The following is a 15,418-nucleotide window of genomic DNA, read 5'->3' on the forward strand; positions in this document are numbered from 1 at the left end:
GAATACAGGATAAAGCGGTATAGAAGATGAGTGAGAGAGAGTGAGTAAGTTACACCCAACTACACACCTGCTTATGAATCAGGCTGGAGAGAGGTGAGAGACAGACTTTTGAGCTAGGAGCTGAAGGAGTAAGAAACAGAAGAGGTTATGTGTGCACACTCTATAGGAAACTCAAAAATAAAAGAAGGAGTGACAAATATAAAAGGGATGCAAAGTGGAAGAGCAGTGTTTAGTTGCTGATGTAGAAAGGAGTGGAAAGCTTTACTTGCTGAACAGTGGAGATAGCTGATATTTGATAACTGCCTATTGATAAAACCCATACCTCCCGAACACTGACTCAAGGTAAATTTCAGCTTACCTTTGCCAGGTAGGCCTCCACACGGTTGGGGTGCTGTTCTCCCACAGGGCTGAGCAGAGACCCTCCCAAGCCCAGGCGGCCCAATGAGGAATGTGCGTCCAGAGCTGGTCCTCCCAAACTTCCATTAATTATACTGCTGCTGAGGAGAGACTTGCTGCGATGCCGTTCACTTAGTAGTTTTGCGTTGGCCTCCGCTAGCCTCTCATTAGACCTGAAAAGGAAAACAATAACAGTAAAAAAGCATCATAATGACGACAACTAATTTCAATACCTAATGGCTCCTGCTAACAGTACAGGTGTGTGTGTGTCTGTGTGTGTGTCTGTGTGTGTGTGTTTGGGAATTACCTCTCAAGCTTACTAGCGAGGCTCTTCCGGAGTCTCAGCTCATCAGTGTAGAGTTGTCTGTATTGCTCGAGCTCTGTGCGGCTGGAATCTCTCTGCAGAAGACTGTCCTGCTGAGTGGTGTGCGCGCGGCTCAGATCGGCCTCCAGCTCCCTAACGCGCTGCTCCAGCTCAGCTCTCTGCCTCACCTCATTGGCAGCCTTCATCTGCTCCAGAGCTTCCTGAGACGCTGCCTGTGTCTGCAAACACCAACAACAACATGTCACCACATTGTTACCACACATAACTATAGGCATGGCATGAAAATCAGTTTATATAAAGCTGTTGTGATGACATTTTAAAACATTGCTTTACTTTATTGTGGACGTCTTAAACAGGCAACATGAGAGTTTCTTACTCGCTTTTCATAAATACGCTATTGTGTTATAAAGGGACTGGAAGAACAGCTGTTTAAGGTTTTATTTGGTCAGACTGTTATCTAGACGGAATATGACTACACATACATAGACTAGTCTAATATCTACTGAGACATGAAGACAGTTTTTTATGTGTAATTTATGCAAAATTGTGGAATCATAAAGCATTCTTACTGCATTATGAAAGTATTATACCAGGGTGAGCCAAAAAAGATTCACACACTGGTTATATAAAACATTTCTGATGGCTTATCAGCACTTTCTGTTTAAGGCTACTGTCTCCCCAGTCACTGCTGTGCAGGTGTGAACGTATGACAACAGTTCATTTTTAACTACAGTGTGAGCAAAACTGGATGCCCCACTTGTTCTTTGCATAAAAGTGTTTTTGTGGTCTGAGGGTGTAGCTGGTGCTGTTATTTACTGAAGACTGTGTGCAGTATAAAGAAAGTGTTTGGATATCTGCAAACTAAATTTGGACCAATACTCTAAGGAAGCTTAAAGACAATCATTACTGGTGCCGAGACATGGATTTATCACTACAAACCTGAGAGTAAACAGTGGAACAGAAACATCTTCAATCATTGACCAAGAAAAAGTTCAAGAGACAACCATCAACTGGAAAATTAACAGAATTTTGACATTATCGGGAAAAAGGTCAACTCAACAGTGCTCATTACAGTGAGATGCTTATTGAAGAGCTGAAAACACAACAGATACAGTAAATAATAGCCTTACAATGCATCCATGTGTCAGTATAATTGATCTTTAAATTAAATAATGATTTAATATCTAAGGATGTCTAAATACAACCTCAAGAGTTTGGGAAACTCGTTTACAAATTGACCATATGCTTCTGTCATATGTATTAGTCCACTATATATGAACTTTTACGCCAGAGAATGGAAAAAGTGTGGCAACTGTAACAATCATTATGCAAGAGATGCTAAGACAAATCTCATCAAACACATTGCTCATTACGACCAAATTCCCTTTCGTTTTGTACCTGCAGGAAGAGGTTGATCTCATCTAGTTTATGCCGGACCTCCTGCCTGGCTCTCTCCTCTGTCTCTCTACGGAATTGCTCAGCCTGGCTCTGGTCCATGACCCCTGCCTCCACTCTCCTGCGCAGGACCATCAGCTCCTCCTCCAGCTGCTGCTTACTGCGCTCCAGACGTTCATGACTGCGACCCAGGCTCTTCAGAGAGCTAAGCTGCTCCTTCAGCTCTCGGTTTGTGTCCTCTAGCTTAGAGCAGCGTGACACCTCACGCTCCAACTGCACCTGTAGCTCATCCACCTGCAGAGGGAGTGGAGGGGTTAAGATGACTGATATGAGTGACGAAGAAAAACCAATTACTTGGCAGCAAAAAAAAAAAATCTAAAAGTTTAAAATAATAAAAGTTGTTGGCCACCTACAACTCATTAATTGCCCCATACAGTATCATTAAGATGTAAAGTGTATATAGGATCCTTGCCATTTTTGAGCATAAACAGTTTTGTACATGAAGACATACTTTTATCTTCATCCTGCTGACAGCTCCCTCGTTTTCATTCAGTCGATAGGATGTCTCTCCTCTCAGACTCCCCAGAGGAGAACCCAGCTCTCCTCCATCCTGCTCCCGAAGCCTCTTCTTAGCAGTTTTCACCAGAGTCCGCAATCTACAAACACACACAGTTTAATTTAATTCAACATATACAAGAACATAAAAAACAAATGTTTCTGTGTATATAAAACAGCATCAGATTCCCAGATTCACCCTTGATTTGCTCATCAGAGACATTTCATTCATCATTCATCTCATTATTATCTAGACACTTTTTTCTCACACATACACACTTTAAAAAAAAAAAAAAATTTTTTTTATTTCTTTCATTTTTGTGAAGCTGCTTTGCTACAATCACCATTGTTAAAAGCGCTATATAAATAAAAATTAACTGAATTTAATTAAATTCAATTCAATCCTGTTCACATGTTCCTGCAGCGAAAATCTTGGGCTGTGACCAATGTAAAACATATAAAAAAACATATATTGTTCTTTGATAAATCCACCTTCACTGTCTTTCCCACATCCGGGAGAGTTACGGTGTGAAAAAGCCGCAAAGAAGCGTACTACCCAGACTGTTGCATGCCCAGAGTGAATATCATGGCATTCCCTAGGCCCAATAGTTGTGCTAGATTGGCCCGTCGCTGCCAAGGACTACCGAACCATTCTGGAGAACCATGTGCACTATTGTATACTGAATGTGGTGCCGTGTATCAGAATGATAGTGCACCAATACACACAGCAAGACTAATGACAGAGTGGTTTGATGAACATAAAAGTGAAGTTGAACATCTCCCATGGCCTGCACAGTCACCAGATCTAAATATTATTGAACCACTTTGGGGTGTTTTGAAAGAGCGAAGAATCAAGAATCGTTTTCCTCCACCACCATCACGTAGTGACCTGGCCTCTATTCTGCAAGAAGAATGGCTCAAAATCCCTCTGGCCAGTGTGCAGGACCTGTACAGTATCTGTCATTCCCAAGATGTACTGATGCTGTATTGGCCGCAGAAGGAGGCCCTACACCATACTAATGAATTATTGTGGTCTAAAACCAGGCGTTTCAGTTTCATTGTCCAACCCCTGTATATCACCATGGCCTGGCATCTAATAAAAATACACCCCTCCCCCATTCCCCGATCCCAATCATCCACAGACAGACAAAGTGCTGTACACAGAAAGCATGACTAGCTATATATAACTGGATCTCACAGTACTGCAGGGAGAGACAGAAGGACTTCATCACCTGTACACTTCTTTCTGAAGTTCAGTGTTTCTCTTAATCTCTTGGTCCAATCGGACATCCACTGATTTCTTCTGCTCTGCTGCCTTCTTGGCTTTCTTCTTTTCTAGCTCCACCTGTAGCACACAGAAAGCAGTGGCATAGGAAGTAATGTTACTTCAACTATACCAGACAGCATGTATACTGAGAATGTGTTTTTGAAAATAGCAAAACCAGCAAAGATGCTGGAAATTTTCTATGAATCACAGAATTGCTTTGACAAATACAATGACCATGCTACACCAAGTAGAGAACTTTAGTGTACCTGGCTGCTGAGCTCTCCTTTCTCTTTCTCCAGTTCAGCCAGTCGGAGACCGAACCGTGACCGATTCTTTAACTCTTCTTCCCACAGAGCCTGAGAGTCATGGGCATTGTGGGAAAGCATACCCTGCTTCTGCACCTGAAACAACAACAAATATCAGTCAAGTATTTGCTTTTATCATCCTATTTAAACAATGCATTTCCCTTAACAGCACTTACATTAATGCACAGGTCTGTTATATTTTGTTGTAATATGTTATAATATAACAGTATAATATTCTTGCTAAATGAATCTGTATTACATTTGTACTTAAGTCCTGTAAAAAAAACTGTTCTATCATATTAAAAAAGATCTCCAGTCTTTAGCCTCTGCATCACTTTTACCAATTAGCTATAACATTAAATGCTATGACAAGTAAACTGAATGACATGGATTATCTCATTGTATTGAGCCCTACAGGATATATGAGGCACCAAGTGAGCAGTCAGTTCTCTAGAAGCAGGAAAACGAGCAAGCATAAGGATCTGAGTGACTTTAACAAGAGGCACATTAAGATGGCTAAAAAAACTCGGTTAGGACATCAACAACATGGCAGGTTTTTGGTGTGTTCCTGGTATGCAGTGGTTAGTACCTACCAAAACTAGTCCAAGGAAGGACAAGGAACTGGTGACAAGACTCGTTAATCTACATGGGAAGCAAGTAGATTACTGCCATGCTCTATATGGGGCTGTGAAGCCACAGACTGGTCAGAGCGCCCATGCTGACCCCTGACTGGCTACTGAAAGCTCCTACAATGGGCATGTAATTGTCAGGATTGTACCATTGCGCAATGGGTGAAGGTGGCCTGGTTTGACGTATCATGTTTTTTTTTCTTTACAACGTGTGGATGGAAATCATGTTGCACATATTTTAATAAACACAAGTTTAACCTATTTCTCAGCAATGCAAAGGAAAAGTTAAACCAGACACTTTTATGTGATAAAGTGAGAAAAGTCGCACCTCACGACTGAGCTGATCCTCAAGAGCCATCTTGCTGCTTTGCAAATTCGTTACTATATTCTCCAACTGATTGCGCACCTGTGTTAATGTAAAGAAAGTTAAAGCAAAGGCATGTGATGCATTTCCACAGCAAGATAAAGAGCTCTCTGATAGAGTAAAGCAACAGCCTACATGCAGATTTCAAACTACTTTTATGACGCACCAACAGTGAAATGCTGTTCAGATCCCAAGAAATACAACAAAAGCTTCATGTAACAGCAAACTTAACTGTTTCAAACTAAACACAAAATGCCCAAATCCCAGTAGAAATACCACCACCAAGAGCAGAAAATGTCCATATACAACCCAAATAAGTCGCTTGACTATTCCACATTGTCTGGAAGGCCTTGATATTTTGTGTAAAGCAATGGAAACTCAGGAGCCCTGATGGGATACCTACAGTATACAAATATTAATCACAAGAACACTTTTTTAGTGTTAACTGAAGCACAATAAACTAACACCCTAAATGTTTGTATGTTGGCTTGGGTTGTAAATGGACACCTAGTAAACTGGTTGATCAAGTAGTCAGTGAAAGGGGCGGTAGGCATCGTAGCTACGTATGTGTAAAATACCAACCCCTCCTCCTAGTGATGAATCTGTCGGCTGTAAAAAGAACACTCACACTGTCAGTTACGGGCAGGCATGAGGTACTTAATGGAGGTCAGTATGTACTGTATAAGACCGAATAAATATAAATGCACACTCCGGTTTTAATGGCCTACATCAGAGGATCTCAATATCACAGCTGCGAACTCAGCGAAAGATTTTTGTGTGGGTCCCCAAAATAAGACTGAGTACCCATGTTGATGTATAATTCACATAAAAATACATACAGCAGTCTGTAGCCCTTAAAATTCAGAGCATTTTAGCCATTTTTCTTTTTCTTTTTTTGATAAACATATATAAGGCTCAGGATTGTGCAGTATACAGTGACATATCCTTTTTTCAGCACAACCTAGGCAATATAAAGTTTGAAAATCAATTTTATTCATTTTAACCAAATATACAAACACGACTAAGCAAAAAAATAGAAAATGGGCAAAGAAATGTCACTGGTTGTTTTTAGTGACCAAGAATAAATAAATAGAATGCTCATTTTGAAAGTTCTACATTTTTGCGACATCATTCCTATATTCTGGTAGTTGTAAATGTACAAATTATAAAAGTAATGATAACTTGTTCCACCAGACATATCTAAAAACCAAATGCACAGTTTGATGTCTAAAGCCTCCCCATTAACACACACAGACGGTACAGTACAAACAGTATACTTTTTTTAAATTATCATTGATATATGCTATATTGCTGGCACAGATCTGTGCCGCTTGGTTTTTTAATATTTATTCAGTAAATCTCATTAATACAAAACAATTGAATAAATGCAAAATGACTTTAATTATATACTAATAAAATTCTGTAATAAAATAATCTGTACTTACAGCAGTAGCTTCTTGGGCTTGTTTCTGGATGGCTTCAATGCGATCATTCTGTTGTTTTAATGTCGCCTCTAGCCCGGCATTCTCTATCTCTAATCTGTGGAAATAAATAAAATGACTCTGTGGCCAGTCGGATACAGCAGGTTTAATAGAATAAAGGACTTCCTACCAAATATTGATTGTTGTAGAGAAATTCCATTGCATAAAATCAAAGTCATTAAAACATAGAATTTTACTTCGGTCTTAATACTTAGGCCATCACAGTATAAGAACTCATTAATTAATATCTTTAGTGCATTGTCTTTTACACTGCTGTAAAAAATGATTATGTCCCTAAGTGCTCTCCACTTTAAGAACCACTGGCTTAAAGGAGACAGATCCTAATCATTAGAAACTAATGATACAATTTTACAATTGTAAAACTTTTTACAAATTGATAAAACTTTTACAATTTACTTATTTACAAATAACAATAAAAAAACATTATCTAACAGTACAGTACATAAAGAAATGCTTAAAATATATTTAAATATCTCCATATTCTATACCTCTGTACTGCCTCCTCTAGCTGTTTAATGATTTGTTCTGATCGTGATGTAGCAGCAAGCACTTCCTGGAGTTTCTGACCCGAGCTGATGAGCTCCCGCTCCTTCTCAGCCAGCGTGCCGATCAAATTGTTAATGCGCCTTTCAGCCTGTTTGTTCTGCTCCTCACTCTCCTGAAACTGGAGGTAAAGTTATGACGAGAGCCATTTCACAACACTTCAAAACACTCATTGAACTTTAGTTTATGCTACAACTAAATATATCCACAATATATCAGAAAATAGGATTTCTTAGGCCACCTCTCCCCTGAGTCTGTCCATTTCCTTCTGAGTGCGTGCTTTCTCTTCCTCCAGGCCATTGCGGTACCGAGTGTTTACCTCCAGAGATGCCTCACACATGGACAGCTTCTTTAGAGAGTTAGCCAGCTCCTGTTGTAGCTCCCTTAAAGAACTCTACCATGGAGATATCAACACATCACAACTCTTCATTAATATGACTTTAAATGTTCTAAATGACCAAATAATCTTAATTTTATGATATGCACACCTCTCGATCAGCTTTCTCTTGCTCTAGTCTGTAGTTTTTTTCTTGGAGCTTTACGTTTTTGGTTGCCAGCTCTTCACTCCTCTCCTTAACTATGTGTGCTGTCTCCTCCTCTTTAGCACGCAGCTGGTTCAGAGCTTGAGCAAAGCACTCCTGCGCATCTGTAACGGCCTGCTCCTTGGCTGCGCCTCTGTTCTTCGCCTCCTCCAAGTGCTGCCTGAGCAAGGCACCCTCGGTCTGTGCCTGTACCAGCCTCTCCTGCATGGCATCATGTCTTGCGGTGGCATGGCTAACCCGATCACGCTCACTCTGCAACGTCCCCTCCAGCTCCTCGACTCGTGCACGGGCCTGTTCTCGTTCACGAGCTGCTGTCTCCAGCAACACGCTCTTCTCAGCCAAACTTAAAGTGGCTCTGTGCCACTCATTCTCCAGGTTGTTGACACGGGACTCAGCCTCGCTCAGCTTCTGAGAAAGTGACTGGATGGTGTCACGCTGTGAGCTGGATTCTGATGACCGCTTCTCTTCAGATCGTTGATTCTGTTCACGCTCGCGCTGTAGGATGCGCTCAGTCTCTGCACGAGCCGCCTGAAAAACAAGGCCAGAAAGAATTAGCCAAGAGCAGTACAGATTCACATCTTCTACACCTTTTTTATGTAGAGAGAAAAAGCCCACACAGTCACCTGGCACCTCTCGGTCTCCTGTAATGCTCCCTGGAGCCGTGTTTTGCTGGTCTCAACCTCAGCCTCCAGCTGTTGGCGCACCTGTCTCTCGTGCTCCAGTTTCGTGCTAAGCAGTGCACACTCTGACTTTAGGGTGCTCACCTGCCCATTGTACTGGAAGACAGTCTGGGCTAGAGTCTCATCATTAAGCTTTAGATCACGTCGAGCATCCTCAAGTTTTTCCCGCAGTGCGTCTCTTTCGTCAACCAGTCTGCTCTCCTCCTGCCGACTGAGGGAACGAAAGTGCTCTAGCTCAGCCCGTACTGAGCTCAGCTCCTCCTGCAAAGTGCAGACCTGCTGCTGCAGCTCCCTTTCACGCTCACTGGCTTCAGTTAGGTGGGAAGGAACCTGGACAAGATGGTGAGGAGGCTTAGTTTAATACTGGCTTACAATTATATAGACAATATGATGTCCATAAAAAGTGACCTCAGTGTTACGATGCCTCCAGGTATGATTCTTACCCTATTAGCATGAGATTTTTATATTTGACTATTACCTCAGTGCTCTTGGTAAGGTTCCTGAGGTTCTTCTCCTCAAGGTCCTGCTGCTTGCGCAGGTGACTATTCAGTAGATCCTCCTGTAAGGCTCGAGCACTTTGCTCATGGGCCAAAAGACGCTGGGTTTCATTCCTGTCTTCCTCCATCTACAGTATGCAGCATACCACATAAACTTATTAGGACAAAATGCAACTTACTCACAAATCGTGCAGTTATTGGGGAGATTACAGCTTGGTCAGATTTGAAACTGTCACTCACTGGCCCCTTTTTTTGTTTACTTTTAGAAGATCCATCCCTATTAACTCTAATTCTGACTATTTATTAAACTTTATTTCTTTACAATCAAGAGAAATGTGCTGAAACACAAAAGTCTGGAAAGTGTTACACAATAGGCTTTTTTTATTAACAGTGGCATATAAAAATGTGCATCACTCAAAGGAAATGTAGAATAAAATAAAAACATGAAATCTGAAATTATTATTATTACAGTTTTTGGTACCAATGTAGTATGAAATAACTCTCCAGAAGCCCAGCTATTTTCCCAATATCACATATTTGCAGGGTACCCTTACTTTGTCAAAATAAATAGAGAATATCTGACTGTCTGTTATAGGAAATAAAATTTGTCAATATATGTTTTACTTGGCTAGCTTTATACAGCTATATACAGTTCACTGTAATCAACTTAAACTAATGACATTTATTGCACTGAAACTCTAGAGTTTGATTTAGAAAATGATTGAACACACATTAAACGTACTACAATAATGTAACAAATCAGAACACATTAGAAATGAATTAGTGTGTTTTCTTTTGTTTTGCTTTACTGCCATTCAGGGCTTGGAAGGCACAGTAGTTCTGCTGCTGATCAAAGTGTATGCTGAAAAGCCCGTGCAAAATCCTTACAGATTCTTCCAATGTCCAGGGTTTTATGTTTTGAAGTGAGATAGTCGAAGCCCAAATGTATACGCTATTTGAGTTATGTTGGATTTACACCCAAATATATGAGACAGAGTGTTTTTTGTTTATTTCCAACCAGTGGATCACAACAAGCCCAGTGAGAGTAAAAAAATGTCACAGCTGGTATGAGCGAGAGTTACAAATGTATACAAATATATTTAAATGCTCAAATGAACTGGAAAGCACTCAAACAACATATTCACTCAATTTAAACTATATAGTTTAGCATGACTAATAAACCACTGCTGTCACAGAAACTCAGGCAATTCTGACTGATTTAAACAAAACTGTATAACTTGTCATAGATCATTACCTGCTTCATGTTGTTCATCAGGGCCCTCATCTCTAGTTCCAGGTTCCTCATTTTGAGCTCCACTTTCTCCCTCTCCTCTGCCTCTTCTCGGTGCTGTTCCTCTTTCCTAAACAACTGCTCTCGGGTCTTATCATACAGCATAGACGCACTCTGTTGCTTTTCCTGTTCTTGCTTCAGCAGAAACCTACAGCAGAATATTTAGGCCAGTATCTCTCCTGCTTTTCTAGTGAGCACATACACATGAAGACTATGAACATGAATACATGAAGACACCATCTAATATAACTCACTTGAGGTTGTTGAGGTCTGTCTCCAGCTCTAGTCGGAGGTGCTCCAGGTTGGACTTGCTCTCTCTGCTCTCATCCAGCAGGAGTTTGAGCTCATTCCGCTCCTGCTCCAGCTTAATAATCTTATCAGCCAGTCGGCTGTGTCTGTTGCGTTCTTTCTTGATTGTGTTCTCATACTCATGGAACATGTTCTGCAATTTCACCATGCTCATCGAATCTACAGAGCCAGGTACAAAAAAGGTAATTAAGGATAAACTAGCGGTAATACCCGTCTTTCTGCATGAAGTGCGTCCGTAAACTGCGTGAAGTGTATCCTTAGGAACCAAATGAAGTCACATCCAGGAATGATTCAGAATCTATTCAATGCTCAAATCAGCAATTTTTAATATATTGCCTACATGAAAAATGTACGAATGTGTAAATGTCCAGCCCACCTATAGTGCTGATGTCCAGCTGCTTGATGAGTAGAGAGGCATTAAAGTAGCCTGAGGTAGCAGAGTCCAGCTCTTCAGTAGCTGTGTCAGACGACTGTGTGAGGTCTTCAAAGTCATCCGCCATTTCCAACTCTTCACCATTCTGCACGGATAAACATTTTACAAAGTCTCATATTTCTGTTTAAAGTATAGCTCCATACACATTGCACATTGTGGACTGAAAAAGAATGAACAATACAACAATTATCAGATTACAAGCGGATTACAAATTGAATATGCTGATTTAATAAACAACCCTACCTTTTTCTCAGTCCTATGCCGTGAGGTTGGAGACCTACACAGAATTTATATAAAAAAAAAAAAATGTTCTTATTTAATATTGAAATGACACTAAGACAACCTGGGTTGCACAATCTACAAAGGGTACAATGCAGTATCTATACTGTACCGCACATGTTTGTGGCATCCAGAACAGACAGGTTTTTAGAAGTATATAAGGTTTGAGTGCATAATGAGCAAGCCGGGAAGTCCAAATGTTATGAAAAGAATGCCATACTGCATATGTACCTTGCTTCATCTTCTGACACCTCACTTAAAGTACTATCATCAAACACAGACACGGGACCTCCATTATGGTGGTTCGCAGGGCAGGGATGTCTAGATTGCTTTGACGCAGGGACAAGTAGCAGGTTCCCCTGGCTACTCACAGCTTTGTTCTCCTCAACATCAAGTAGTAGTGTCCTCCTGTTAGTATTGGGAATTACAAATCTCATCATTCATCGTGAGGCTGAAAAGATTTTGCTGCCCACCACCAGCCTTCATTCAAACATGCTACGATAAATTATTAAGTGAAGTGTTTCCAATGAAGTAACAGCAGGGTCACAGACCAAAGAACACAATTGTTACATTTAACAGTGTTTAATTAATGACACATTTTTGTTTTAGTTTTTTCATGCAAATTCCAACTGACTAGGAGGTGTCGCTGAAATAAAATCCCATTGTGCCACATTGACCGTATGTGGAGACTAACTAATCTTGTTAATGCAAAAAAATGTAAACATTTCCTTATATTTAGCCCCACATCTTCAAACTTTATACCTCCTTGGTAAAGGCTTTAAAAAAAAAAACGTACCTCCTTGGGCTCCTTGTCGGCCATTTTGGTGAAATATGATCCCCTTTCATTAAAGCATCATCCTTCTGAGATCCACTATCACATGTCTCTTCCTGTTTAGGGTTAGGCTTGTCAGGGTTGGTGTCTGCTTTCTTGCCTTTTCCTTGGTCAACATCAGTTTGTTTAGCAGCACCACAGGTCTTCCATAAGGCACTGGACTTAAGTTCTGCTCTCATGACACCAGCCTCTGTCAAACCACCCTAAAAACAAAAGCATATGCAATTTGTTTAGTTTAAATGAACTTAGCATTTGTGTATCCATAAAGTGACATAAATTACATACAGTAAATACTAACAACAACAAAAAACACAAGAATCAACAAGACAGAAGTCTTCTTTTAAACATTTTAAAAGAAGCAGTAATAATGAAAAATGATTAATGCCCACACAGACACACAGAAAGGTGAGATGTGATCTTCAAGTAGCTGAAGGAAATTATGAGTGGCACAAACACTGAAGTGTAAGGAGAGGCCCTTAAGACGGTACAAGGTGAGCAATTTGATAACCGGACACCTGGTCAAAAAAATTAGGCTTTCAATTTTTAATGGCTGAGCCGTTTGAGCCAGATGGGGAATAAGCCATGAGCAGTTCAGATTCTGCTATTTAAATAATTAGGCAAGAAGTAACTGGGGATGCACAAATAAATACTTGTTGTGCATTGCATGGATCAGGGCTTTTGCAAAAGCCACAAACAACAAATTATACTTTGCAGATTCACTGCTGTTTTATTGTCTTTAGGAATGTTATGACTAGTAATAAACAATCATTGTGTATGTACAGTATTCTGCGACGGCAACCTGGAGAACTGTAAAGACTACAACAGTTGAAAGAAATAGGAGATATGGAAATATATATATTCAAATAGGAAATATGACTAAATCCAAATCTGTCCTGCTCATAGTTACAGTATTAGTGAAGGAAAGAAATGGAAAAAAGACAAAAATGACACAGGAGATTACTGCTACTCAGTTGAGATTTACTTCTTCACCATTTCCCTACCTCAGTTATGGACCTCTTTTTGGGCCAATCAACCAACTCATCTGAGTTGCAAGAACCTGCATCTGGCACAGAGGGAAGGACCACTGACTCTTTAACTAAATGCATCTGATAAATCCCAGCTTCTTGAGAAGATTCTTGGTTAACACCAAATGACGTTTCGAGTTTACCCAAGGGAGCCAATCTTACATTCTCCTTATTTTCACCTTTACTAGAGAAAGAGTCTGCACTCCTGGCAAGCCATTGGTTGGAGCTGCTTTCTGCTTCTTGAGACATTTTATTCTGAGTTTCTGAAAAATTTTGCTGGATATCTTTGTTTTTGGCAAAATCATTATTGGGAAGCTCCTCAGAGTAGGATTCTTCTTGTCCAGACTCTCTCTGCTCAGGAATAGGCAGCAGCCTGGCACCTCTAGCTCGTGTAGTGGGTCGCACTATCAACTCTTCCTCATCTTCACTGGAGTCTTCCTCGGGTGCACCCTCAGAAATGTCTGTATCTTCCTTTATACCTTCGGTTGTTTCTTCTTTCTCTTCTTTGGCCTTTTTGTCCTTGGCAGTCTCACTTTGCTCCTTATGCTCTAGCTCGCCAAATCTTTCTTTAAGCTCAGCGGCTACGTTTTTGTATTGAGATTTTGTTTCCTTTTTCTCAATTTCCACCCAGATTTTCTCATAGCGTTGCTCCCAGGTAGTCTCATGGAAAGATGTATTGTCTATATCCTCTTCTTTCTCCTCTACCACAGTGTTCTGGGATTCAGAGGGGGCTAGATGATATGAACTACTTAGAGCTATCTCAAGTACATCTAATGTGTTTTTCTCCTTCGACAGCACAAGTGGACAAAAAAAAAATACGATTAGCATTAAAAATAAAACAATCGAAATAACGGTGCTTTACCCATATTAACTTTTGCAGGATACACAATATTTTGCCATGGGAAGCTTATAACATACATTTTCAAGTCCACAAACACTGATTGTGTGTGTATAAGCTATAGACCCTGAAATCTGCTCACCTCTTCTGGATGTTCATTAGCCTGTGAGCTAATATCACTCTCTCCTTCTTCACCAGGTGGTGATACTAGTGCAACAGAAGAAATAATATTTTAACCACATGAATGTCTGATATTATTAGTGTTGACAAAGTTTATGTAAAGTTGGCATGAATGTTTTAACAGTTGGTTGACCTGTATACCTGTTTCAGTCTTGGATATGTTTGGCAGTGGAGCGGGCATCTTTGCAGGACTGGAGGTGTTGTCTGTGTCCCAGTCTGACTCTGCAACATAATTTGAAAATTAATAACTTTAGTTTGACTGATGATTTAAACATCTTTGTATACATCGCACAAATAAACATTTACACATTTAAATAGGCAAAATTATCTCTCACCTTCATCACTTATTGGTTTCTTAACAGACTCCATGTGAGTAACTTTTTGAAGTTGAGGTTCAGGTTGTAAACTAGTAAGAGGTTTGAATGAGCGTGGACTTGGCATTGGACGAGTTTTTAAAACGGGAGATTCTTTTCCTTCTTCCTTTTTTGTCTTGACAGCTTCAACAGATGTATGCAGTTCCTGCTCTTGGACAACTGGCAGAGACACTGGTGTTTCATTTACTAACTCTTCCTCGTGTTTGTAGACGGGCGGGTTTTTACTGGCTTTACTGGTGGTACTTGCTGAGTCCCAGTCTGAAGCATCTGTGATAAGAATAAGCTTTTTAGTCTGGGACTACACATTGCCATATTAATGTTTTAGCATTTACAGCAAAAAATAATAATAATAATTCTAACACTACAAAGCTCAGAGCAGAGTGAAATACAATGCATCACACCTGCTGGGATTTGGTGATTTTCTTTTAGGTAAGATAAAAATACACAAAAACATTTAAATCCTTACAAAAAAACCTGATTGAGAATACCATAAACGCTTTAACAAAGTTCAAAATTACTGTACCTTCAAGGTCACCAACATCCCCTAAACCAAGTTCCTCCATTACATCTGTAATCAAAGACATGTTATGAATGTCTAAATAACAGCATAAAGCCAGGCTGAAATATACACACATCACTCTTATTACCTGTCTTTTTTCCAGCCTCTTTTGACTCCAGCAGCTTATTCAGCACTGATAATGGCTTTGTATTAAGCACTTTTTGCTGAACAAACACAAAACAAATCATTTATAAGCAGCGTTGAGCAAAGGACACAAATCCTGTACTTGAGGATTCAATTCAATTTTATTTATATAGTGCTTTTAACAATGGTCATTGTCTCAAAGCAGCTTCACAAA

General features: G+C 40.1%; 1 protein-coding gene across 2 annotated transcripts in view; it reads right to left on the reverse strand.

Moving 5' to 3' along the window:
- si:ch211-272n13.3 (ankyrin repeat domain-containing protein 26) overlaps positions 1 to 15,418 on the reverse strand; it is a 29,444-nt gene that overhangs the window by 2,052 nt on the left and 11,974 nt on the right. For both annotated transcript variants that reach the window (XM_053488754.1, XM_053488759.1), the window contains exons 18-42: positions 15,209 to 15,284; positions 15,085 to 15,129; positions 14,523 to 14,828; positions 14,329 to 14,409; positions 14,150 to 14,214; positions 13,146 to 13,955; positions 12,109 to 12,347; positions 11,544 to 11,720; positions 11,277 to 11,310; positions 10,977 to 11,118; positions 10,546 to 10,759; positions 10,256 to 10,439; positions 8,982 to 9,128; positions 8,447 to 8,833; positions 7,770 to 8,351; positions 7,523 to 7,675; positions 7,227 to 7,402; positions 6,682 to 6,775; positions 5,201 to 5,278; positions 4,205 to 4,339; positions 3,904 to 4,016; positions 2,628 to 2,772; positions 2,120 to 2,410; positions 704 to 939; positions 359 to 569 (exon numbers count right to left, since the gene is read on the reverse strand). In XM_053488754.1, coding sequence (XP_053344729.1) covers positions 359 to 569; positions 704 to 939; positions 2,120 to 2,410; positions 2,628 to 2,772; positions 3,904 to 4,016; positions 4,205 to 4,339; positions 5,201 to 5,278; positions 6,682 to 6,775; positions 7,227 to 7,402; positions 7,523 to 7,675; positions 7,770 to 8,351; positions 8,447 to 8,833; positions 8,982 to 9,128; positions 10,256 to 10,439; positions 10,546 to 10,759; positions 10,977 to 11,118; positions 11,277 to 11,310; positions 11,544 to 11,720; positions 12,109 to 12,347; positions 13,146 to 13,955; positions 14,150 to 14,214; positions 14,329 to 14,409; positions 14,523 to 14,828; positions 15,085 to 15,129; positions 15,209 to 15,284 — 5,121 coding nt within the window. The remainder of the gene's footprint in view (positions 1 to 358; positions 570 to 703; positions 940 to 2,119; positions 2,411 to 2,627; positions 2,773 to 3,903; positions 4,017 to 4,204; positions 4,340 to 5,200; positions 5,279 to 6,681; positions 6,776 to 7,226; positions 7,403 to 7,522; positions 7,676 to 7,769; positions 8,352 to 8,446; positions 8,834 to 8,981; positions 9,129 to 10,255; positions 10,440 to 10,545; positions 10,760 to 10,976; positions 11,119 to 11,276; positions 11,311 to 11,543; positions 11,721 to 12,108; positions 12,348 to 13,145; positions 13,956 to 14,149; positions 14,215 to 14,328; positions 14,410 to 14,522; positions 14,829 to 15,084; positions 15,130 to 15,208; positions 15,285 to 15,418) is intronic.

This window comes from Clarias gariepinus, chromosome 2, assembly GCF_024256425.1.
Source record: "Clarias gariepinus isolate MV-2021 ecotype Netherlands chromosome 2, CGAR_prim_01v2, whole genome shotgun sequence".
Taxonomy (NCBI): domain Eukaryota; kingdom Metazoa; phylum Chordata; class Actinopteri; order Siluriformes; family Clariidae; genus Clarias; species Clarias gariepinus.